Source organism: Bombyx mori, chromosome 6 (genome assembly GCF_030269925.1).
Source record: "Bombyx mori chromosome 6, ASM3026992v2".
Classification (NCBI taxonomy): domain Eukaryota; kingdom Metazoa; phylum Arthropoda; class Insecta; order Lepidoptera; family Bombycidae; genus Bombyx; species Bombyx mori.
The window spans coordinates 15,311,352-15,338,004 of NC_085112.1; the positions used below are offsets into that span (position 1 = coordinate 15,311,352).

General features: G+C 39.4%; 2 protein-coding genes across 6 annotated transcripts in view; one reads left to right on the forward strand and one right to left on the reverse strand.

Annotated features, from left to right (window-relative positions):
- On the forward strand, positions 1–26,141 carry LOC101737631 (WD repeat-containing protein 44). 5 transcript variants are annotated; one of them, XM_062669181.1, is made up of 19 exons: positions 1–223; positions 1,719–1,875; positions 2,289–2,410; positions 3,130–3,218; positions 4,566–4,661; positions 7,475–7,633; positions 8,531–8,667; positions 9,128–9,242; positions 9,451–9,540; positions 10,980–11,097; positions 11,848–11,999; positions 12,802–12,925; positions 15,056–15,172; positions 17,019–17,220; positions 17,972–18,103; positions 18,734–19,123; positions 19,637–20,233; positions 20,616–20,752; positions 22,022–26,141. In XM_062669181.1, the coding sequence occupies exons 1-19, from the start codon at positions 156–158 to the stop codon at positions 22,050–22,052; spliced, it is 3,033 nt and encodes a 1,010-aa protein (XP_062525165.1). In that variant the 5' UTR covers positions 1–155; the 3' UTR covers positions 22,053–26,141. The 5 variants fall into 5 exon arrangements, with proteins under 5 accessions (XP_062525165.1, XP_062525168.1, XP_062525166.1 ...); XM_038011519.2 differs by having other exon boundaries at positions 2–223; positions 1,716–1,875; XM_062669184.1 differs by lacking the exon at positions 7,475–7,633.
- The window catches only part of LOC101736572 (mitochondrial pyruvate carrier 1), a 497,008-nt gene that overhangs the window by 127,361 nt on the left and 342,994 nt on the right, over positions 1–26,653 (reverse strand). The gene's annotated exons all lie outside the window — the stretch shown is intronic.

A 26,653-nucleotide genomic window follows, 5' to 3' on the forward strand; every position in this document is an offset into this window, starting at 1 on the left:
AAAGTGACAGTGTCAATATGACAGTTGCTGGATTGTTCAATGTCGATCTACATTTTAACTTTCTTCAACAAAACAAGAGTCTTATTTACTATATAATGTGATTTATTAGATGTGCATTATTTTATATATAAATCATAAAGTTTACTGCACAAAAAATGGGCGACAGCAGCGATTCCGAGGAGTTTTATGATGCTGAAGAGTTTACACCCACCAAGGGCTCGAAGTGAGTTTGTTTATTTTTACGTTGTTATTGTTATTACCTACCATTATTTTACAGCTTAAAATATTCTACCACACAGTTAAGTATCTCTAAATTATGAAACAAATTTGTGTAAAGTCTTAAAAATACCTTGAATGTTACTGTTAATTGTTGTCACACAGAAAGTCATAGAAGTATTTGAAAAGCAATTTGTATGTGTCCTTGGTGGGGCGAGCGGTGTGGTAGTATGTAGAAAACCGAATTGATCATCGATGCGAGACATATATGACAGTATAACAATGAATTATTGGAGCGAAGATCAATTGACATATTATATATAAGGATTGTATTAGCATATTGTCACATGCAACCATGTTAGACCTCAGATTTAGTACAATTAATAAATATCTAAACATGTTTTGTGTTCATGTAAAGAATACCATCTAATTTTTTTTTTTTTTCAATAATTCTTATAAGAAAATATCTTAAAATCAAATAATTTACATACAATTTAATCTAATGACAGAAACTCATATTTAGGACCATGTATATAATATTGTGATAACACTGCCTATGTCCAGCAGTGGGCAGATAAAGGCTGATGATGATGATGATGATGATGACTGTTATAAATAATTATTGTCCTCACTATAAATGAAACATATTCTGTCTTTAAGAGTAAATATGTATGATGCTTAAATTTGTAGTGATTAAGTAGAGATGTAATTAAAAACAAAAACAACTTCAACTTATTTAAGTAATAAAAAGAAAATATATTTGTATAAAAATTAGCTATTTCTATGGGAACATTTCACTTGTTGTCTGTGTCTGTGTGTTGTCAGAGAATGCTCTTGTAAATGTGTGCTGTTAGATAACAGATGGAAATATTTTTCTTTATTTATTTAACAAAAATTAGTATAGCAATAATAAATTAGCATATCTATATATTAATACGTGAAGCAAAAATTTTGTATCTCTTTTTACGAAAATTCCGCTGACGGTGGAGTATGAAATTTTCCACACTTATAAAGAATATAGAGAAGAAGTGTACAATGCTAATATTTTTTTTAAATAATGCATAAAAGATACATTAAATCAATAAAGAAAACATTACACACACTACATACCATGTATTTGACGCACACAAGCATGCATACTATTTATTGTCAAACTTTCATTCTTGACGTCTGTGGTCAAATTGAGAATAGATTAAATATTGTTTGTCTTTGTTAATATTTTTTATAGTTTAGTCTTGGCGAAATTTGTAATTACAGAAGTATAAAATAAAATCATAATAGTGTACAAACTTACAATTCCAATTAATTATAGTCGAATTTCGACTACTGCGGGACCTTTAGTTTTACTTAAAAAGTAATAAAATCATCAATAAAATGAACATAACTTTGTTCACCAACTGATTCCATCAAAACAAACAGCAAATATCAGCTGATCATCTAACCAAATACGTATGTATGTCATTAACCATGTATTAATAGGTTTGTATAATATTTTTCAGAAGGTCATCTCTGTGTAAAAGCACGAGTGTGACAGAGAGTTCTGATGTGCCAGTTCAGGACAAAACAAAAATCACAAATACTGATCAAACATTGCCCGTTGGAACCAGTACGCCCACAGCCGAAGTCACTCCCGAAGATGATAGGAATTCTATTAAAAATGTAAGTCTACCATAAACAAAGTCTTTAATTATTTTGCGGAATTTTGTTATATTTTTACTTATTAATCATTGTCATTCAATAATTAACCACATTCATTTATTATGAGTGTGTTGCTCCTTTTTATTTGCTTATTGGGGTGGACAAGCTCAGGGCCCTTCTGGTGTCAAGTGGTTACCGGACCACATAGTCATCTACAACGTAAAGGCTGCCACACCCTTGAGACATGAGTTCTAAGGTCTCGATTTTAACAGTACAACGGCTGCTCCACTCTTCAAACCGAAACGGATTTCTGCTTCACGGATTCCTTAAATTATTATTTGTAAATATGTGTTCTATGTGTGAGAACTTGTTTTGTGAATTTCTTAATTTCATTACTAAAAGTTTCAAATTAAGAATACAAAATTTAATTAAAGGTGGTGCAAGGCAGAAGACGATTTCAAGAGCTGCGCCGTTGCATGCAAACTGAAGAGGATGATGAAGGGATTCCTGAATTAGACAATGATCAACAGACATATACTTTAGAACATCCATTTAAGTGAGTGTAGATTTGTGTTTTCTTTTGTAAACTGTAATAATGAGGGATCATATTACCTACATTGATACTTTTGGGAATCCTTTGCTTCTAGTAATAAAGTCAAAGAAGAAGACAACTGCTGAAGACAACTGTTGCCTAAAATAGTCCTAAAGTTATTAAATAAGTGTTTTCTTTTGTAAACTGTAATAATGAGGGATCATATTACCTACATTGATACTTTTGGGAATCCTTTGCTTCTAGTAATAAAGTCAAAGAAGAAGACAACTGTTGAAGACAACTTTTGCTTAAAATAGTACTAAAGTTATTAACTTTAATTTGAGTTCTATAAAAGGTACATAATGTCACCCACACAAAATATACTCGATATGTTCGTGAATTTATATGTTCACAAATCCAGTGAAATTCTCCAGAGGAATGTTCTATTTTTTCTTTGTATTAAGTGTTATCTGTAATTTAAAAGAGGTAATAAATTATTTTTAATCGTTCTATTCAGAATGTCACTGACAAGCAGCACTGACCTACTTTTCGTAGAAAAGAATAATATAAATAATGAGTCACAAGTAAACCATTTTGGTCAAAGCTTATTAGCTAAAGAAGAAATAAAGATTTAATGAGGTTATTCATTTAAGTTAAGCTAAATGTTGCCAGTAAAACGACGAACAGACAACCTGGGTGAGCAGCAGTAGAAATAAATAATAAATTAATTGTTTGTATTGCAGAGTAATAGCCCACGATACTATGAGCTTGCAGAGTATGACGTCACTCGGCAGAATTGGAAGGATACTAAGCGGAGCTGCTGAATCTCAACGTAAGAAAAAATATATATTCTAATGAGATTTTTATTGAGACATTTAATTACTTTATTTGGTGTTGTTTAATGGAACAACACTCATAATATTGTACTAGGATAAGTTTTTTCGTCCTCCTCTCGTTGTATTCTTCAACTGTGAGGGTCGTAACAACACTTTTCTCTCACACAATTTTTCTCTATCTCTTTCTGTCTCTGGCGATTGGGCTGATAGGTTCTATAAACTATAAAAATTAAACATCAGATTAATAAATAAATAAACCGGCTGTGTTCTATGATAACAATTGTGGAACTGGCCCTGTCCTTCCTAAGCTTGTAAGTACCTTCTCCTTGATTTGTATAACCTACCCTGCCCTAAATTTCCAAGATGTTGACTCCTGGACTGAGTGCAAGCCATAACACTGTAACATAAATAAATCAAAGATAATTACAGGATCGGCTAGCTGTGCACTAGGGGAGTATAAATATATATTCGTTTTTTAAGTAATCATGTTCGTAATGGGAGTTCATGCACGTGCTACTTTGAAGCTGCAGTACGTTCGGTTTGAAGAATTTGATAGTCTTTATTCTAGTGCACTTAAGGTTTGTTCCAATTTAGGCCTTTTTAGTATTTGCACAATATTACAGTGATTTTTTTAACCATAACGTCATACATGGGTCTCTGTAGAATTGTTCTCAAATACAGTGCCTTTGTTGTCAATGTTGGTGGTCAATGGGGGTCAATGTTGACCTCTGTGCATGTCAGCATATATTTTATTTAGCATATACTGCATATTTACTGGTAGTAGGACGTCTTGTGAGTTTATACGGGTAGGTACCACCAGGCCTGTTTCTGCCGTGAAGCAGTAATGCGTTTCGGCTTGAAGGGTGGGGCAGCCGTTGTACTGAGACCTTAGAACTCATATCTCAAGGTGGGCGGGGCGGCATTTACGGCGTAGATGTCTATGGGCTCCAGTAATCTCTTAAAACCAGGTCGGTCGTGAGCTCGTTCATCCATCTAAGCAATAAAAATAATGCGTTTAATTTGCTTTCTAATGTCTCTCTTCTTTTTTTCCACCTTATCCCACTAGGTGGGGTCACAACAGCTAATTTTTTCTCTTCCATTCTCTTCTATCAGCCGTCATCTCAACACTCACTCCTCTTTCTCTCTCATATGGTCATTCACACACTCCATCCATGTCTTCTTCGGGACCTCTTCCCCCTCTACCTTGCACCACCATTTCCATACATCTCCTAGTCACGTGCATCTTCTCTCTTCGCATCACATGTCCATACCACGCTCCGTAACCGTCCGCTCCTTAATTTGTACTCTGATTTACTCATTGCTATCTAATGTTTGTTTTATAGCAAACATTCGCGATTCCACGACCGGCCAGTGCTCGTCGCGAGAACCTTCCACCATATCCGACGACCCCGTCCATACAGACTGTCGAACTCAGAACGGTAAGTTCAATAACAATGTTTCATGGTCACCCTATCTAGTATTGTCGTGAACAAAAACACAATAGTATGACTTTTTTTTACCTATGCTGATGCCTTGTGAGGCTATATCAGCGTTACCCTAACGTGTAGGTGAGCTCACGGGCTCAAACCGAGTGTGTTGCTAACACTGGCCCTAGCAAGAGCAGGGCTTCGCAGAATCTACCACCGGATCGGAAGCGCGACTCACTGAGAAGATCCGGCGAGGAACTCAGTGGGCGTGTGATTTATTCAATGCGTTCGTGGTTCAGCGGTAACGAGATTGCCTCGCGTACGTAGGGTCGCAGCTTCGATACAGAAAACATATACGTGTAATTTGTGATAAACGTCAAAATCTGTCACTGTCGGAGATTCCTTGTGTACTCACCCTTGCCAATCAGCACTGCGCCACTAACATTATGGAAAGCGTTTAAAGGGGATTGCCCACTCTCCATAGTGTGCTAGGCCCAAGATGGACATCAAATATTACTATAAAAATGTACTGATTCAAATTCTTAAATGTATTGGATATCTAAAAAATATATTGAAATTGACGCCACTATTATAAAAAATATAATAAAAATAAAAACTCGTTTTGAGGTTAATTTTCTATATAAATAAGTGTCGGATTGTGAGATACTTCAAGAACTTTTCTTTTCTTAATGTTTAAGATGTTCCTAATGTATTTTTATCCAATAGGGTATAAAAACACACTTAATTCTTTAAATATCTATATTTTCTTCATCTTCATACACAATTAGTATCATCTAAAAATAGCAAAGGAGAGCATATACACGGTTTTAAATCTCGGTCAGGGTAAAACCACAATTCACACAATGTTTTTAGTCGTAGTATGAAACGTTATTGATAAAAGTATAATAAATCGAAGAAAAATCAAAACACATCCATTTTGTACGCAAGCACAACACCACAAGCAGCAAGCGAAGTGTCAGTCAGTCAGATTAAATTCAGTGTTGTCAGTATAAAGAAAAATAATTACATGAAATTCATATATCGATTATTTTTTTAAATAACCGATAATTGATTTATATCTTAATATTTTTTTTACGAGTACACATTATTTTTTATGTTTTTGTTTTAGTTGTACATATTTAAATAACAATACTAGTAAAGTTTTTTTTATTGCTTAGATGGGTGGGCGAGCTCACAGCCACCCTGGTGTTGCTAAGTGGTTACTCGAACCCACATACATCTACAACGTAAATGCGCCACCCACCTTGAGATATAAGTTCTAAGGTCTCAAGTATAGTTACAAGTTAAAGTCCAATGGGTATGTCTTAGATGTTATTTTATGTGCATAAAATCCATTAAAATCGTTTGATTAATGATAATACTTAAAATGATTTATTTATATGTTTTATTTATATACTCAAAATATTTACTTCATACGTAAAAGGATTTGAAGCTGGCAATATTTTTCCCGCAAAAATAAAAATCCTTGTTTTTTCAATAGAGTTACTTTTTTTAAACTACTTATTGTAAACTATAGTGGCGCTTATTTGCAAGAAAATAAATGCATATTTATTTATGACAAAATTAATGCACTAAGTATTTTTTCTATAATCTATTGTCCGCTTTGGGCCTAAAATGGGCCATCCCCTTTAAGACGTTTTTGGACTTGCGAAAATAAACGAACAAAAATCCGATCATTTTATTAAATCATAAAAAAATGGACGCTCAATATTGTTCGTAAAATATTCACGTTATCATATTACTATATGAAACTACCGTCTTTATTTTTTCTATATAGTTACACGAAATTCAAACAGATAAATCAAGCCTTAGTCGTGACGTCACCACGAAAACTGAAGTTAGTAAGGTCCGAAATAAGAAACACGAGATTAAACCATAAAAGTAATAATAATTATGTCCGCGATTCGTGGAAACCGTAGGAAATACTATAATCATACATGATAGTCTAGCTCACGAATGTCCATGGGTCAGACACATTCACGATCTCCTGGACTGGCGCCAACACGCGAGGAAATAATCACAATTTATCCTATAATGTTGCCATCTGTAATTGAATTAAAAAAGCTTTTACTATTTAATCTCTAATGCGCGAACTACCATCTTGTTTTTTTTTTAAGTTAGCACAATATTAAAATGTCAACGTACAACATCTAAGTCGGGCGTGACCACGAAAGCTGTAAAATATTTGAAATGTATTTTTACGATTTACAAAAATCAATAAAAATTTCTCTTATCTATTGAAGCTACCATGACTCCAGATACGTTGTAGCTAACGGTTAAATATATAAGATTCCGAATGTGGAAGCGTCAGACAACTTGCCGGGCTCCTAAAAGACCTACAGATAGAATCCACCGCTATGACTGCTGCGGTTAGGCACTTGGGCAGGAAAATAATCACTTTTGTGCCTATTATGGTTCTCACGAAATTTCGCTCTAGCAACACCGTCACGTACCTTCCAAATCACGTGGCGCACTCGTGCATCTATTTAAGTTATTTTTGAATTTCGATCATTTAAAAACACGTTCGGGATACACCATGTTTGTATGTCGTCTGTCATTGATCGCTTCACTTCTATAGCACTTACTTACCCTATTATGTACACGCACGCACAGAGTTCCAATCTCGTCAGCCGGTCTAGGAAACGGGTTTTGATTTTATTTAGTTTGTCTATGATACAAAAGACGCAGCATAGAAACACAGTACTTTTTGGTGGTATATAGAATGTAGTAGACAGGGCGTACCGCTGGGTCACGATCGTTGGGTATGAGTTGATGGCTATTGAGGGTGGGCTGGTCTGTAACAGTGCTGGCCGAGCCCGACGTGATAGCCAGTACGAAAGCGAACAGCCTGAAGGCGCGGGGAGGGGGCGTGGCGACGGCGAGCGGGGCGCGGGGCGGGGGTGCCGCCGTGGTGACGCCGAGCGGGGCGCGGCCCGTGGCGCCGCCCCGGAAGAAGAAACGAAGTAAAACATCAATTTCATTTATACTAAATGCATGCCGATCGCGAGACATTATGCACATTTTACATTTAAATGTAATAAAACAAGGCAGCGGCTTGGCTCTGCCACTGGCATTGCTGACGTCCCTGGTGACCACTTACCATCAGGTGGGCCCTATGCTCGTCTGCCGACGAAGGCAATAAAAAAAATTAAAAAAAAACAGTTCACATTCACACAGGTCAATTGTTCCCAATCTCGTTACCTGGATTTTTTTACTCAAGGTTCTAAGTTAATACTTGTGCTGACATAGTGCTCCGAAATTCTAAAGATTTTGACCTCTTAACTATAAAAAGCTTCAATCATTTTTTTGTTTCGATTTCATCAAATACGTACGTACCTGTTAAAATGCATTGATTGTGCCTTGATCCGTCGAAGGATACCTGAATCGACCGGGCGGCGTCTAAGGGTCGTGCCAGACACGCTCTTTCACTGTACGATCTTTGACTGCTTTACTCCTCAGCGACTTGTTACGAAAGACTGAAATCTATCAATATATCCTGCAGCATGTCTGTGGGAACTTAGCGCATGGTCATTGGGGACAGTTCCCACATAACGGCAGGCTCAGTGCCAGGACAACTGTGCAAGGCGAACGGTTTTAGCAATAGCTTTAAAGCAACGGCATTAGCTTGTTGAATACTGGGTCGACATCAGTCTAGTGGAGATGTAGGAAGGGATCAATGTTCGGCAGATGGCGACCGACTCGCGTCTTACAAGAACCATATTAGAATTTGAGGTTACATTCGAATAACAACCGTAGTACCTTTTAATAAGTATAATTTTGCTTTGCGGCAAAAGTAGATAGGGTGGCGATACTAAAACATCCTACTATCGATAACACATCGAATGTGTCGTTCGGTTTAGACAAGCTGCATGGCTCTCAGTCGTTGTCGCGCGGAGAGGGCGATGACGTCAGCATCTGCACCACCGACACAGACGAGATCCGATATGTGCCGAGGCGAGCGGGAGACATACCCGGTCTGGACTCTCTCGTTGTAGAGGTAATTTATTTGGACTCCCTTACCGGAACTTTGCAGCGTTATTGTAATGTTTTTATAAGTTTGCGTTTCGGTTTGAAGGGTGGGGCAGCCGTAACTATACTTGAGACCTTAGAACTTATATCTCAAGGTGGGTGGCGCATTTACGTTATGGATGTCTATGGGCTCCAGTAACCACTTAACATCAGGTGGGCTGTGAGCTCGTCCACCCATCTAAGCAATAAAAATAAAAAATAAAAGTCTACAGCATAAAAAAATTTGGGTGCCTGTGGCCCAGAAGTTGAGATCGTTTCCGCTGCAAATAACGTAACGCAAATGAGCTCTGAAGAGATATGTTCCTTTTAACGTCAATGAGTTCATAATTTATGACTCACTTCTTGTGATTTGAAGCGCAGGGTTGCCTATGTACGATCTTAGCCGATAAATAAATTACAATGAAAACAATAAAACCATTTATACACAGCCCCCACCGTCTAGTTCGGCGAACCAGTCCATGGCTCTACCCAGCCCGGCCAGCACCATAGAATCGCTAACCAGAGAATTTCAAGACTCATTGGAATTATCCCAATCTAAATATGGTAAGTGAAAAAATACATTATAATAAAGCCGGAAAAATGTCCCATTAAAAGTCAATATTGGTGACACCCTGCTTCGTCTGTGACGTGTGTGGCGAATTCCGGTGTCCACACTTTTATGGAGGATTTCTGATAATTTTAATTTTTCTTAATTTTGTCAATCAGTCTGTCTTATGTTTGATAATTACCCATACGTGTATCGGTCCCCCAGCTAGCGACCGCTCGTCCCCTGAGTGGTCGGGCGTTGCCGCCGCGCGCCCCCGGAAGGACTCCACCCTTGACATCAAACACGCCCTGAGAGGTACCTACACACCAAAATACACTTTATTTCTGTTTTTTTTTTAATACAGGAAAAGAAAAATTAGAAAAAAATCTGTTTATGTCATTTACCTACGGAATTTCACGCAAACTGTTATGATGTATTATTTAATTTTTTAAATTGGCAAAATGTAGGTACCACTAATGTGCCTATTTCTATAGCGAATCAGTTTTGTTTCAAATTTGGGGCGTCTGTTAATATAATCAAGATTAAAACGGTGATAACGGGAAGCGTAATTATCTAACGAGCTGCCTTCTTATGGTTTTTTTCATTGAAGTTTCTACTTCAATGAAGATGACATCTCTCCTAATTGTTCCCCTCCCAGAGACATCGTTTCCAGGCTATCATCTCTCTAGATGATTTTACAAACGCCATCCTTGTCAACTTTATTGCCTTTGTAGACCGATGAGCATACGGCTTATCAACATTTGATGTTAAGTGGTCACCGACGCTCATGGACATTGGTAATGCAAGGAGCACAGCCAAGCCCCGCTTTATCGCACTACGATAAGCCATAACTTTCTTCGTCAATCAATTTGAAGTTATTTTTATTGTTATCAGAACTTCTCAGAAAATGGGCAACCAACGCGGATACATTATTATAGTTCTGTTGTCAAAGACTTTATTTCTTTAATCACAGATTTCGCCAAAGCTAAACTATAGACAAATACCTAATATTAAAGACAAAAAATATTAATCTATTCTCAATTTGAACACAGACTTTAACAATAAACACAAGAGCTATGTGTGTAGGTATATGTCAAATACATGATAGTGTGTGTAATATTTTTTTATTGATTAAATGCATTTTTTATGCCTAATTAAAAAAAATATTAGCATTCTGCACTTCTTCTCTATATTCTCGATAAGTGTGAGAAATTTCATACTCCTCCATTCGCGGAATTTTAGTAAAAAAGGATACAAAGAACTTGCTTTACGTATTAATAAACTGGGTGTTAGGATACCGCTTCCTAAAACGAAGACAGACGATAGTACTAATTAGTAATTACACTTTTGATGATGGAGTTATTTAGACAAAATATGTTGTAAATAAGTATTTGTATGTGCCTGCGCCGCGCCGCGCCCATGCTTTCGTTGACCCGAGCATCAGCTGTTTTTGATTTTGTGTTCCATTGCTGGGTTTTTTTTTAGTAAAGTAATGTATCTTTTATGAAATTATCGTTTCATTTAGCTGTACTAACATGATGGAGCGTAAATAATGCTTATAAAACGTTTTAAAAATGTTTTTTTAAAAATCAGTGTCGTTTTTTTTTCCGTCCCATCATCAAAGGTGTCATTAGTACTACTATCGTTTGTGTTCGTTTTTGGAAGCGATCTCCTAACACCCTGTATAGATAGGAGCCAATAAGCGATTAGCCGTCGACGGCTCCCGGACTGAGGGTGTTATTGTCGTTGTCCAGGCGAATACGTGGTGAAGCCTTCAGACGACGACCGGGTCCGCAGCTCCGGCTCCAGGACTCACAGCGAGAGTCGGACGGCGCCGACCACGGGACATTCGAGTCTGGGATCCGGGAACAAGTACGGTCTTTAGTGTTGGTCGGAGCTGACACTTTGCCACGTGCGGCTGACGTTTAGTGACACATAATGACTATGACATGTCCTTCTTCAAACGCGGCTTGTGGAGAGTACTTAACGGTAGGCAGCGCTTTGGCTCTGCCCCTAGCATTGCTGACGTCTATGGACGACGGTAACCACTTCCCATCAGGTGGGCCGTATGCTCGTCTGCCTACAAGGGCAATAAAAAAAATAAAAAAGGAAGCTAAGGCATTGACCACTTTTTGTTTTTTTTTTCAATTTAAGAAAAAACCTTTTTGATGAATAGGCTGCAAGATTACAAAAATCGAATTTTTGATGAAAAATAAAATAATAAATACGAGTCAAATGTCAGTTTTGTTATGTTCTTACTAATAACCTTAAAACATTTTTCTAAGTTCAATTATAAAGGTAGCCATGATGTGAACACTTTTAAAGACTGGTGCATAACATAATGCGGTGTATAACAATCCGAACATGTTGTATTAAATTAACGGCCTATATTACTAGAAGGATGAAAATCATATTTGTACTGTTTTTAGCCGATCAATATTATATTTCAATACATCAATCTTCTTTCGTCTTTTGGTTTGAATAAACAATAAATGAAGTCCGCTATCCAAGTCAAATGATGCGATTCGTTTATTCCTTTGCTCTCTCTGTCTCTCTCTGTCGTTTCTAAACGTTGTAGAAAGAGACACATGTGAGTGTCGACAGTGATGTGTTGTGGTGCAGGGGTCGCGGGGAGGGGGGCGCGGGGCGGCGGCGCTCGGCGGGGGACGAGGCGGCGCTGGTGGGCGTGGCGCTGCGCACGCGCACCACGTCCGGGCACCACCTGTCCGACATAGAGATCCTCGAGCAGGTCACCGTGCTCAATCTGGACACCGGTACGGTACACGCACATAAACACACACATTGTATATGTCTAACGCCATAACTCTCTCACTCACACTCTCACGGCTCTCTGCTCACATGTACATTTTTCTATGTCGTCTTGATCTAAAGGATTACGCTGGCTCCACACGTTGGCCCCAACATAGACCCCAACACCACTCGCCCTACGTGTGGTTCTAGAATATAGCGTTGACCCCAACGTTGGAACGATCGTTGACAGTTGGCCGTCGAGTGTCAGTTTTATCAAAGGAAACTGTGCCAACGGTCGTGATCCGTCCACATGTTGGCGCTTTGCTCAGCTCTGAGCGCTTAAAGCAATTTCAACGTCAGTATCGAATATCTTAGCTCTGACGGAAAGGAACTAGTATAACGGCCAACGTGTGGACACTTCACCAATTTAACCGTTTAACGTTGGTACCAGAACTTGTGCAAGACGTTCGGTGTATCGAACTCGTATCGAGCGGTGTTCAGATCCGGTACCGATTTTTCTATGGAAATACGTACTGGACATGTGTGAATGTCATAAATATCTGACATGACATGGCACATGTCACCACGTGCCCGTCCGGCTAGGTCCACTCATTCTGTCTATTTCTGCCGCAAAGCAGTCGTCTGTGTATTCGATTTGAACAGTCGTCATAGAATACAATCTAGACTTCGACCTCCCAATCCTCCCGTGTCGAAATGAATGACGGTATCCATATTGTGATGCTTATGAGATTCAATAGCCAATTAAACATTACTAAAAGCATACGGTCTAGACTCGAAACGTAAATTAGCGATATCCGCCGCCAGGTGAGCGAGTCCCGCTGAGCGTCGCTGAGCACAAGCTGCCGCAGTGCATCAACCCGCTGAGTCTGCACATCATGCGGATCACGTCGGAGTACATCGGCCGGACCAACGACGACGAGACCACCAGGTGACACGCACACACGCACGCACGCACGCACTCACACACGCACGCACGCACGCACACACACACACACACACACACACACACACACACAACAGTCTCTCACAGAATATGCACTGGCTGGAAACACATTTTTTGTTTTCTTACATCTCTTCTTTGGACAATGTTTCATTGATGTGCCATTATTGTTTTGATGTTAACGTTGATACCTGCTGCTAACTCAGTAGTAGATTGAGTGTCGTCAGCTTCTACTATCGCCTTTAATTCATCGTTCTTGACTTTAGTTATTGACCGACCAAAGGTTTCATTTTTTAGATCAAAATTTGTATGTCGGAAACTTTCAAATCAATAATGAGTCGTACGTTCGTTTGTAATGTTCACTCAGTAAACTTCATTATTGTCGAATAATCGATCTGGTGGCCCCATGTTTTAAGAAAATGCCTCGTAAATATCGCCATTTCATTGCAACCGTTAATTTTAATGTCCAGGAGGTGGAGACCTAAGTTGTCTTGGCACCGTCGCCTCTCCTTGTCTATATACGGGTCGACTCTTAGCCTACTGAAGAGGTCAACGTCCACGCCGTTGCAGCACATGGATTCTTACCTCAACATAACTAAGTTTATATTGTTTTCCACTGAGGCCTTGAGGAATCGCTAGGGTTGCCACATTTTTTTTGCAGATAAAGTACATTGGTTATTTTAGTTAGGAAAAAAATACATAGTATTAAAATAAAGTATAATTTATATTTTATTATTATTATTTATTTATTTACTCATGTAAAATTTACATTGGCGGACTTTATGCCTAAGGTATTCTCTACCTGTCAACCAAAGGTAGTGCAGAGTAAATAGTGGTAGGTGCAATTATATTATGTTTAAATACACATTATTTTTATTACTTTTGAACAGATTAAACAAGAAACTGTGACAATTAATGACAGTGGCATTGTTGACGTTTAAGGCTTAATTGCGTTCAGAAATATTTGTTATAAACACGAGTGCTTAGGTGATGTGGCCTTGGCGAGTGGCGACATCGATTGAGCAATCGATTTATTTCACTTAAAGAAAAAAATACATAAAAATATGATTAAACTTATCAAAATCCAAAGAAACCAAATCATGCCAAATAAAGTATTTTCGGTTACTTTATTGTTCACATAAATTGTGTGTAGACTATAATTACCTGAAATAACGTACAATACTTTATTATAAAGTACGGGTGGCAACCCTATGAGTCGTAGACATGATTAAAAACAGTTTTACGGTGTAGTCTTTCTTCATTCAACTTATCGTATCCGACTTTTGAACGACTTTACACTCTCCGATTTCACGGAAGAATAACCTTATGACTGTTTTTTAATTAATATCGTATCCGTTTTGTTTGGTTTTCAATTGCTAATGGAAGTTGTTTATCGCTAGTGGAGCAATGTACAATGTATGATGTCTTATCATACATAATTTATGTTTGTTTATTTATTTTTTGTTTTCATGTTGTCGCCTAGTAGGCGAGTTTTATTCCTTAAATAAAATGCTAAGGAGAGTTGGTTTTCTAGGTTGGTAATCTTTTGACAGTTTTGTGATTGCTATTCCGTCATTTTTTTAAAAGCTTTGACATGTCAAAGCCCTGACTTTTAGTTGATTGACTGTCTCGAAAGCACGTTTCCGATGTAGTCAGCACGCTACCCTCATATGTTGATACCACCTCCAATTCTGGAGCTTGTAATTCCTTTAAGCTTTACTTAAAGCCTCATGTCGCGACGAAGATATGGGATTCATTGATCAGAGCCATCTTTCAGTCTTCCCATTAGTAATTTCAATTCGTTAGGCACGCTTCGAATGAAGGAAAATAATAATATACTTACTTTCAAACAAATCGACGCCTTCAGAACTGAAGAATAGTTTGATGTGTTACGTTTTATTGTAGACCCATTATTTTCTGCTTTCATTCTAAATTAATATACGCTTTTGGCTAAGGTTCACTTAAGGTCGCATTGAACGAAGGCTGAGAGCCATTTCCCTAGAACGTGCTTTGCCTATCAACTTATCAATGGATTTGGAAATGAAATCCAACAGGTATCATGTAATAAGTATTTTCAATCATAAATCTACCGCGTGTACTAGTTACCTTTCTCCGCAGGGAGACAGATGAAGAAAGCGAAAGCGTTATTCCGGGCGGAGCCGACGACGAAAGCAAAGAGACGAAACGCGAATCAACAGACAGACAGACAACCGGAATCAAGAGGAAAACCGAAAAGTAAGTTCTTAGCATAACAGTCAGTTCATGTTTAATATATTGGTTTTGATACTTTACAGGTACACGGCTCGTTCTTATTTTTATTGCCCTTGTAGGCAGACGATCATACGGCCCACCTGATGATGAGTGGTTAACGTCGCCCATGGACGTCAGCCATGGGGGAAGAGCCAATCTCCCGTACGTTCAAAATAAAGCTGCACAGTGCGAGTTATAAACGTCAAAGGGACACAACAATGTAACAATAACGATTAGTATTATATGGAGAAACAGTAAGTTTAGAGAAATTAATTATTATTTTTTTGCAAACCGTACTGTCGACAGCACTGAAATGACCATAATACTACGTAGTCACCTGTCTTTATATTCCTGCGTAGCTTGTTATGCAGGAAAAAAATACTTTTGTGTGTGTTGAGTATATTTGTTTGTGGTGGGGCAACCCATTGAGTTTGTCGTCGGATCTTCTTAGTGGATCGTGATTCAGAGCCGGTGGTAGATTTTACGAAACACTGTTCTTGCTAGGGTCAGCTAATTTTCTCAGGTTAAGCTCACCTACTAGTCAGTGTGTAGCTGGAATAGTCCCTTAGCCTCCCAGCCAATAGGTAGGGGAAGAAAGAGAGAAGGGGGTGCGATGTGAATCCGATCGAGCAAGTACCCTCTACCTACGGCGACGCAGCCGACATGACGCTTGGGACAACCGTTACCCCATGCTATTGAGACTACGACTTCATGCCTCAAAAGTGGGTGGCGCTGTGATATCTATAGGCTCCGACTTTACTTGTCTTTACTGGCGTCCTGAATTCATTCGTCCGTCTAAGCAAAAAAAAATTACCACTTTCCTTCCTTCCTAATAGTAATTCTAGGTTATAATTTCAAATGTTTTTGTTTTGTCTGTGTTATAATGTAAACATATCGGAAAGAAAATAAAAAGGCCCTGATTCCGCCGGTATTTTATCATTGGCCGAACTACCGATTCCGAATGGGCGGTAAAGTCACGAGAAACTCTCCGTAAAGCCTCTGTGTTGAGAGGTGATAAGGTTGTGTTTTGAGTGTTTTATATTTTACACTGGCAAATATATTTAAAATAGTAGAAACATGACAGTAACTGACCGTAAGGCTATACATGCAAATAGTATTATTACGATGCTATACAAAAAAATCGAACACTCTTTACACTTGAAAACAAAAATATTGTATGTGGTTTTTTTTTGACAACTTAATTTCTTGGCGGTTCAGGTTAATAATGAACGATATAGTGAAAAGTCACTCGCAGGACAACATTAACAGGAGACTGAAACAGGACGTGAACATGAGGTGAAATTGCGTTTGGAGTTCGTTGACATTAATAAGGCGTGGTGTTGTTTGAGTGCTTCCTTCGTTATTTGCTTGATGGTTGGTTTATAACGAGAATTAACATATTTGTGAATCGAAATTTGTATGATACGTGAACAGAAGTGTTCGCTCAGCGAGTGCTGGCGCTGAAGCTATTGTTGAATTGTGTGCAACGAATGACTTAAAGCTGATTGATTATGCAAATATGCGTGTGTGTGTTTGCGTGCCAGCGTCAGAAGTTACACTTCTGTGGATGAATATTATTTATTATACAAAAATATTTTGTAATTCGTACATACAAATACATATTCAACCCCATATGTTGCGTTCGTTGCAGGTAACCATTATTTCTAGCGAGCTATACATCAAAAAGGGACATTGCAAATATAACAGAATTGCGCATGCATGCAACCTAATAAGCTTAGTTAGAAGTTAAACTTCTTTAACCGCAAATAGTTCGGAAGGCTAAAGTATTAAATTCGAATCTTATAACTCCAGTTTCACTTCATTATTTTAGGTTAAAACGTTTCTTCGGGAGCACGATGAAGAAAACCGTGGACGCGGCCAAGTCGTTGGCGCAGGAGGTGTCGCACGCGCGGCACAAGGAGGACGTGGCGGACATAGCGGACGACGTCCGCGGCGAGCACAACATCAAGCTGAAGGCCTCCAACTCGCACAAGGGGCCCTACGACTTCGACGGCTGCGTGCGTCACGTACAGGTACGTGTCTCTACCCCAGCCGCCCAGCGAGCCATGGAAATGGTTGTGCAAGCTACAGGGGGAAGAGGTCGACCGAAGAAGACATGGATGGAGTGTGTGAATGACGATATGAGAGAGAGAGAAGAGTGAGTGTTGAGATGACGGCTGATAGAAGAGAATGAAATAAAAAAATCCCCTATGCCGACCTTAACTTTTTTTCATTTTTTTTTTATTGCTTCAATGGGTAGACGATATCACAGCCCGGTGTTAAGTGGTTACTGGAGCCCATAAAAATCTACGACGTAAATGCGCCATCTCTCATGAGATAGGTCTCAGTATAGTTACAACGGCTGCCCCACCCTTTAAACCAAAACCCATTACTGCCTCACGGCAGAAATATGCAGGGTGGTGGTAACTACCCGTGCGGACTGACAAGAGGTCCTACCACCAGTAATTACGCAAATTATAATTTTGCGGGTTTGACTTTTATTACACGGTGGAAGTGACCGTGGAAGTCATTCGTGAACATTTGTTAAGTACGTATTTCATTACAAAAATTGGTACCCGCCTGGGATTGGAACACCGGTGCATCGCTTCAACACGAATGCACCGGAGGTATTATCTTTTAGGCCACGACGACTATACGTGCAACCTTACTCCACATGCATGATAAGCTAACTTCAGCCGGCACGTGACTTGCTTGTTGATATCGCGGTTCCCGTTGAGTCGTGGACAAGTAGAATGACTTGTGGGTACTTGTCGGCGCGCGCAGGAGATGGGGTCGGGGCACTGCGGCGCGGTGTGGTGCTGCAAGTTCAGCGTGTGCGGGCGCCTGCTGGCCACGGCCGGCCAGGACCGCCTGCTGCGCGTGTGGGCCACCAGGGACGCGCACCACATGTTCCAGGTCTCCAGCCACCACCTACTACCCACCACATTACTTACTTTAAGAACTAAAAATGCCATTGATTAACGTGATCAATAATTGCTTTTGTTTCTTAAGACTTTTTGGCGGGAACGCAAGGAGTGAAGTTGTGTGATTTGTTTTATTTTGTCTATTTAGTGTTTCTTCAGGTCTCAATGTGTAATAATGGTGGTTTATTAACTGTTCAATTGTGTAATTATCTGTGAAAGTGCACAAATGTGGGAAAATGAAACAAAGCCGCTGGACGTAACTTCTCGGGATTCTCCAAAAAGTCCACTGAAAAAATCTCAGTAAATGACCACCATTTTACTGAGATTATATTTCATCCCATATCATCTCATCTCATTTCATTTCTAATTTCATCCCAGTTGATTAATGTCATTTAATTTTACCCCATATTATCATTTTTCATAAAAATAAGAATAAAAATTAAAATAACACATGACTTAAAGGTCTTAGTTACCAGGTCATAAAATCCCATAAAAAAAATTTGTTACTTAATTGTGTTTTAAAAAAATTACGAGATACGAGATTTATTAATTTGCTACAATGTATCGAATACCAAATTATAAATAGCACATTAATTTGAAGCAGAATAATATTGCTAAGCAGGACATGCGGACGAAATACAACGCGGAACAGAAGTCGTCCCCCACCCCCTCGCAAGAGTCCCTGGCGTCCCTGGCCCCCCTAGCGCCGCCCCCCGCCCCCGAAGACGCCCCCCTTGGCCCCTCCGCCCCTTTCTGTCCCAAACCGTTCTGCGTCTACTCCGGTCACACCTCCGACCTGCTGGACGTATCCTGGTCGAAGAACTACTTCATCCTGTCCAGCTCCATGGACAAGACGGTCAGGCTGTGGCACATCTCCCGGGGGGAGTGCCTGTGCTGCTTCCAGCACATTGACTTCGTCACGGCCATTGTGTTCCATCCCAGAGACGACAGGTACTTCCTGTCGGGCAGTCTGGACGGGAAGCTGAGGCTGTGGGATATACCTGATAAAAAGGTTTGTTCTTAGGTATTTTTCCCAATGTTTTTGAACTATTTTAAAACCTCCCTTTCTCTTTGTTTTTGTACCGTATGTTCCATGGGGAGTGCCCTGAGGAATTGTTTGAGATGATCCCTTCATCTCCTTTTTATCATCGCACCTCCCGCCATCGGAGCAGAGTTCATGCATATTATCTGGAACCGCTGCGTTCATCGACAGTGCATTTCCAGAGGTCTTTTTTGCCACGCACCATCCGGCTGTGGAATGAGTTCCCTTCCACGGTGTTTCCCGAGCACTATGACATGTCCTTCTTCAAAAAAGGCTTGTGGAGAGTGGTAGATAGCGGCTTGGTTCTGCCCCTGGCATTGCTGAAGTCCATGGGCGATTGTAACCACTCACTCTCAGGTGGGCCGTAAGCTCGTCTGCCTACAAGGGAAAAAAAAGTTCACTTTGTTTCCTTCAATTAGCCACGTCAGATAGAGTTATGAGACCAGTTAATAGTCAGTCATATAATATTGCCGCCCGGGGCAGGTGGCGGTCTGGAACGAGGTGGACGGCAAGACGAAGCTCATCACGGCGGCCAACTTCTGCCAGAACGGCAAGTTCGCCGTCGTGGGCACGTACGACGGCCGCTGCATCTTCTACACCACCGACCAGCTCAAGTACCACACGCAGATCGACGTGCGCTCGACCAGGGGCAAGAACTCCACCGGCCGCAAGATCAGCGGCATCGAGCCCATGCCCAACGACGACAAGATCCTCGTCACGTCCAACGACAGCAGGATCCGGCTGTACGACCTGCGCGACCTCAACCTCTCGTGCAAGTACAAGGGCTACGTGAACGTGTCGAGCCAGATCAAGGCGTCGTTCTCGCACGACGGCAAGTACATTGTGAGCGGCTCGGAGAACCAGTGCATCTACATCTGGAAGACGCACCACGACTACTCCAAGTTCACGTCGGTGCGGCGCGACCGGAACGACTTCTGGGAGGGGATCAAGGCTCACAACGCGGTGGTCACGTGCGCCGTGTTCGCGCCCAACCCCGACCACATGATCCGCATGATCAACGAGCGGGAGCACGAGCTCAGGCTGGCCGGCGACGCGCCCGACCAGGAGGACGACCGCCTGGTGAGTACTCGTGAGCCTGCCCTGCGTTTCTGTATCTCGATTGGAAACGACAGTCTATTAAATTTTCATTGGTCTGTAAGGTCTTATAAAAGTAAAGACAACAGAACGATGTCTTAACTCGAAATCTCAAAAACGGCCATTCTTCCAACACAATTGAAACTTTGTTTGTTATTGTTATTTCATAACACTTTCAGCCATATAACAGTTGTCTCGCTCTTTGAATCGTTCGACGGCAAACAGCGCCCCTAGCGGCAAATGCAGGCAAACGTCCCAACTCCATATAAACTTGTGTTAACTTTTAAGCTATCGGGAACGTTAAAAAACTCGCACTAATCACACCGGTTCCCCTTCCTTTCTGAGCGCGTGTGTTTGCGTCCCCCAGAAGGGGCGCGAGACGGGGCTGGTGTCGTCCTCGCAGCCGGGCCACGTGCTGGTGAGCGCGGACTTCAACGGCTGCATCAAAGTGTTCGTGCACAAGGCCAAGCCCAAGCACAGCTCCCTCCCAGCCTCCGCGCTCGCGTGAGTATCCGCTGTCTACTGGACCACAACCAGACCAGCAGCTACCTCCAGACGACACTCGTGTCGTGGCGTGCTACCTCTTAGACAGAACATAATAATAGGACCTACAACGACTGGACAAAGACAAAGACAGTGACTCGACAGGGATTCGAAAACAAATGGAACGAGGGCGGACCTGTCTGGTGACAGGCAGTGTTCCCAATGCCTTCCTAGAAGACGTAGGAACCGGATAGACAAACGAACAAACCGTTCAACTTGGATTTGTACTAACTACACCCTGTAGATGTGTTGAAAGTGTCGATGTTAAATGTAACAAAATAATATCGATGGGTCAAAAGCTATTTGGTTTAAGCCAGGGGCTCCCAAACTTATTTTATCTATTGCCCACTTTGAGAATAAATTATTTTTTGGCGCCCCCATTTTTTCACCTGCTTAAAAACCACTACAGCAAGAGTTCAGTCGATGTAATGCCTACACAACGCCCCCATTTTTTTCCTGACTCTCTTACCGCCCCCCTTTAGGCCTGCAGCGCCCACGAGGGGGCGTTATCGCCCACTTTGGGAAAGGCTGGTTTAAGCGAAGCTTTTGCAACTATACTCGAGAATCATTTAGATTCAATTTTGGAAAAAAATATCATAACCTTAACTAATACAGATAATATAATTCTTGATACTAATACCAAATAAAACGGACCTTTAATCTATACTATATATATTTTTATTTTATTTAATATTATAAAGCTGAAGAGTTTTTTTGCTTGAACGCGCTAATCTCAGGAAGTACTGGTCCGATTTGAAAAATTCTTTCAGTGTTAGATAGCCTATTTATCGAGGAAGGCTATAGGCTATAACATCACTAAGACCAATACAAGCAGTGCACCAATAAAGAATGTTTCAAAATTGGGGTTTTTTCCCTTTTCAGAGCTTCCGCTGCCTGCGCTGCAGAAACGATTAAAGTTTCGCTAAAATAGTGTATGACAGAATTGTTCCCCTTTAAAAGATCTAAAAAAGTCCGCGACAGCATATGTCTATATGTTAAGGTTGGCTCACTATAACGTTTTTTATGCTGACCAAAATAAAGCATTATTTGTGAACTATTCGACACGGACGAAGTCACGGGCAAAAGCTAGTTACAAAAATAAATGTCGCGTGTTATGCGAAATGACGCTTAAACCAAATAGCATTTTATACCACGATATATTTCACAATTCCTTAACGTGTAATTTGATGACACTTACAACTTCAATAATACGTAATTTTCTTCATTTAGAAATGGAAAGTCGAGCAGTCGAGCCAGTTGAAGACTCCAGTAAGTATCACACAACACAACACCCTGTATAACTAAGCAACGGGAATTCAAGAAGGATGTACTCTTTGGGCTTTGACATAAGGTTGAAATTACGAACGTGAGTTTTTTTTAAATGCAACTGTACGCATCATCGACAAGCAAATCAATATATCGGTAACCTCTCCAAGTATTACAATACCGTAGTACCGTGAATGTCAGCCAAAAATAATTTATATGTATATATTATTTCCTACAAATATGTAATGTTACAAAAACAATCAGTTCCGAGTCTGGGCGTTATGTACTGACGACAGAACAGTGAGCTTAGTGCGAATTTTTTTACTTTTCGATAGCGTTATAGTTAACTCAAATTTGTATAGAGTTGGACAGCGTTTCTACGTTTGCCGCTAGGGGCGCTGTTCCAACTGTGGCCGCTCGGTAGATACGATGTACTACAATGCTCTAACATGCTCTAACTCTCTTAAACATCTACTAACGTCTATCGGAAATAAGCAATCACGATCGTCAATGTCCCGAGCGTCAACATCGACGCGTCCTCCCCCCAACCCGCCCGGCCTCCCCCTCGCTCCCCCCGCACGCGCTGCCTACACACATCTCAAATACTTTTGGCAGTTTATGTGAAAACAAAAAAATGCGCGTGCAACTTGGTGCACGTGAATGAAGTGAAACTTCTTCGATGTGTAGTATTGTGATTTTCTTCATTTTCGTCCTTAAATCAGCTTGCTATTGTAATAGGGAATGCTGTGTATAAGAGATGCGACATCTTCAACACTTATATTATATATATTTTAAATTATAAATTGAAAAATACATATATTATATATTTTTAATTAGTTCATTAAAATATTGGACGCTACTCGTTGCTAAAGCTCGCGCTGGCCTGTAACAGGTATAATACGCGCATTCACTCTCGCTCTGTCCCTTTCTATTCCCCCTCCCCATGAGCGTTGAATATTTAACGCGACCTTGTTGGAAGTCGCATTAGAAGTTTCACTTCAAAATATTTCTATTTCTTCTAGAATGATATACGTGTTATATCTAACGGAAATGTTTATACATATATATATATTTTAGAGCTACAACTTATTGGTTGCGTAACGTTGTGTTCAATTTATATTTTACTGGAATATTATTAAATTTTATTTACACGTAATTTGGACAATTTTTATTATTCTATTGATAATTGCGAAAACAAAATGGCAACGCATCAGTGCTGCGTGTGGTACGTTTGGGATGATTTGTGACAGTCATTTTTATGACCCATAAAATAAACCCTTACTAGCCAGCATGCGATAAGTTTGTCGGAGCTTAAAGAGGACACATACATACATACAAAGCTGAAGTATCAAATGTACTATAGTATTAACTACGCCGATACATTATCATTCTTGGTTTAACGTCACATAAAGATGATCGATAGAATTGGCTTCATTTTTAATGTTATAAAAGTATGGAAATTATTTGTTTTGTTAATTATTTTATTATTATTATTTAGGTATTTGTATAAATTACTTAAACGCAAGGAAATATTAAATTTTGTTTTTTTAATTAAGTTTGAACTTTAAATACATTTATTTGATTAATGAAATCGAAAGAATCCATTAGATATTTTTGTACAGATTAGATAATAGTTACGGAACATCACATCAATATGAATAGAAAACTTACGTTATATATGGAATAATGGATGTTACACTGAGCCGTTTTATTACTAAGATCCATTATTAATTTTTATAGCATTCACTTTTTGTTTTAACTGTACACTTGATTCAATGAAAGTTGGATAAGTTTTCAACTTTTGTTTGTGCAGCCGTGTTGTTGAAAGCGATCCGATTCGTTTATTACGTCAATGTGAATTTATATATTGAAGAGTTTAGTCGGTGAGGTCAGGGTCACGGTCGACGATAGCGCGCAATGGTCAGCGTTGCTCACCGAGTTTCTCGCCGGATCTTCTCAGTGGGTCGCGTTTCCGATTACAGAATTACAATCTACCACCGAACCTAGCAAGAGCCGTCTCTTGCTAGGGTCAGTGTTAGAAACGTCGTTAGGTTTGAGTACTAGTTAAGGTTACGCTGAAATAGCCTCTCAAAGCTATCAGTTTAGGTAGGAAATAAAATAAAAATGGTTAGCGCTCGTGCACAGGTACAGTTGCGTCCGTATGCATCGTGTATGTTACATTTACAATTAGTTTCAAACATAATAGCAAATAAAAAAGGCAGATACTAGAATCCGAATGGTATTTTAGACTGTTTTCTGTTAGTTTTTTTTATTGCTTAATTGGGTGGACGAGCTCACGGCCCACCTGGTGTTAAGTGGTTACCGGAGCCCATAAACATCTACAACGTAAATACGCCACTCAGATTGAGATCTAAGTTCTAAGGTTTCAGTTATAGTTATAACGACTGCCCCACCCTTCGAGTCGAAACGCATTACTGTGTCACGGCAGAAACAGGCAGGGTGGTGGTACCTACCCGCGCGGACTCACAAGAGATCCTACCACCAGTAAAAAGTAGTTCTGTTATTTGAGCATTTTCCCTAGAGTTGTGTCATTCGTGATCACGCGAAGATCTTGGCGCGCTTCGGCATTATACCGTTCTTTCGATCTTGGCATTAACTTCGGCGAGGCTGTCGTAAACAATTCATAATTTCATTTTCACCATAAGTCTTAAATCCATTTAAACATAATAATGAACATCACACTGTATACACGTTATAAAAGAATATAAGTTTTAACTATAAGTATTAGTTCAATATAATATTGACGCTTGAGAGGCAAACGTGACTAAGCGACAATGCGTGAACTTTACAGTAGACTAATTTAAAGTTGAAATACCTGAAAAAATTCTATTTTAACGAATCTAGCTGTAGGATTGAAATTATTTTAATAGACCTAGAAATATATATTTTTTGCGCATCGAATACGGTTATTGCCTATCATTTATGTACAAAGCAGTTATTGTCGCTTAGTCACGTTAGCCTTTCAAGCGTCGATATGTATTTGTTATTAACAATTGTGCAATCATTCATAATGGTAGGTACCTTAAAATTTTATATACAATAATGTAAAAGTTTCAAACAATAGAGCTTGAACTATTATTTTTTCGTAATATTATTAGAAGAACAGATTATGATCTATACAGGGTGTCCGGAAATAGTTTTCAAAATCGAAATACACAAGTGTGTCGGTAATACCTAGTGCAATGGTTTTAAAAATCTTCATCGAACATAGCATTACTAAGGTCGCATGTCACGTAATACAAATCGTAGGGCCGTGGGATGTGAAATGTTTCTCATGTTCAATATATATGTTGGTAAAATCAATGCCAAAGGCGTTGATGCCAAACTTATTTATAAAATATATATATGTGAACCCATTCAAATGACAAGGTTTATATAAAAATTAGAGGCTTAAGCAATATTGCTTCTATCGAGTAGATCGATAGATGACCGTTTTCACTATTAATAGAAGTTTAGTGAAATATAAAAAGACGTTATACCGGAATTCGAATACTAAAATAAAATACTTGCATATTGAGTTTCTTTGCGACGAGCAGATCCGACTCCAGCCATATACACTTTTAAATTTCGCGGAGAACAATATTTGTTCGTTTATGTTAGAATAACAGTTTATACTGCACTATAACTACTTGAACCACACCCTGTATAGTGAGTCGGGTCACTGTCCTCAGTGGTGGTCAGCGCGAGGGTCCGCGTGGGTCCGCGTGGGGCGGCTAAGCCAACAGATTCCTGGGTCTGACCCCTTTACTAATGCCCTGGTGGACCGACAATCAGCTTACTTCTACACCACTGGTATTCGTGACAGCAAGCTGTATTTTTATTAACCTTTACTTATGTATTGTTATTTGGCACGTGTAATATTTAATGTATAGTAATTAATGTAATATATGTGGATTGTTATTTTATTTTTTTTGTGTAAATTGTCTTCTTTTATACTCCTGCCGGAGTTCGTTTGGATTGTATAAAGTATTTAGCTAAGTGATCTAAAAGATGCCATTGTAATCATGTTGAAAATATATTTTTATTTCGCATTTAATCTTAATAAATAGTTATTTTTTATCGATGTTGTTTTTTATTTGTTCATATTTAAATACCAATCTGTTGGTCGTATTTGTGTGAGTGCTTAGATAGATAGTCGTCAACCCGCGACTCTTTGACTCTTTGGCTAAGACTGCAAAATGTTTATGGAATATTATTTTGCCTACCTACTTATTATCTTGCCTCGTAAGAGACTAGTAAACGTTTTTGAAACGCAAGGATATAAAAATATGTGTTTAAAAAATAACTTTGAATAAATTTCAATTGTGTGTTATCTTTAATTGGCTCTTTTGGGTGCAAATCTTGCGGATCACTGGCCCAGTTCAAGAGTTGGGAGTGGAGAATGTTTGTGAAAATTTAACGTATTTTATATATTTTTACTCTTCAAAGACACTTTTGTAGAACGTCGGTTAAAGACAGCTGTGATGTGATTATCAGTTGTTCTGTCCAAGATTTGAGAATCATCAAATATTTATGGGGACGTCAAAATATTTGTATATACAACATATATACACAATAAGATTACAAAATATTGCA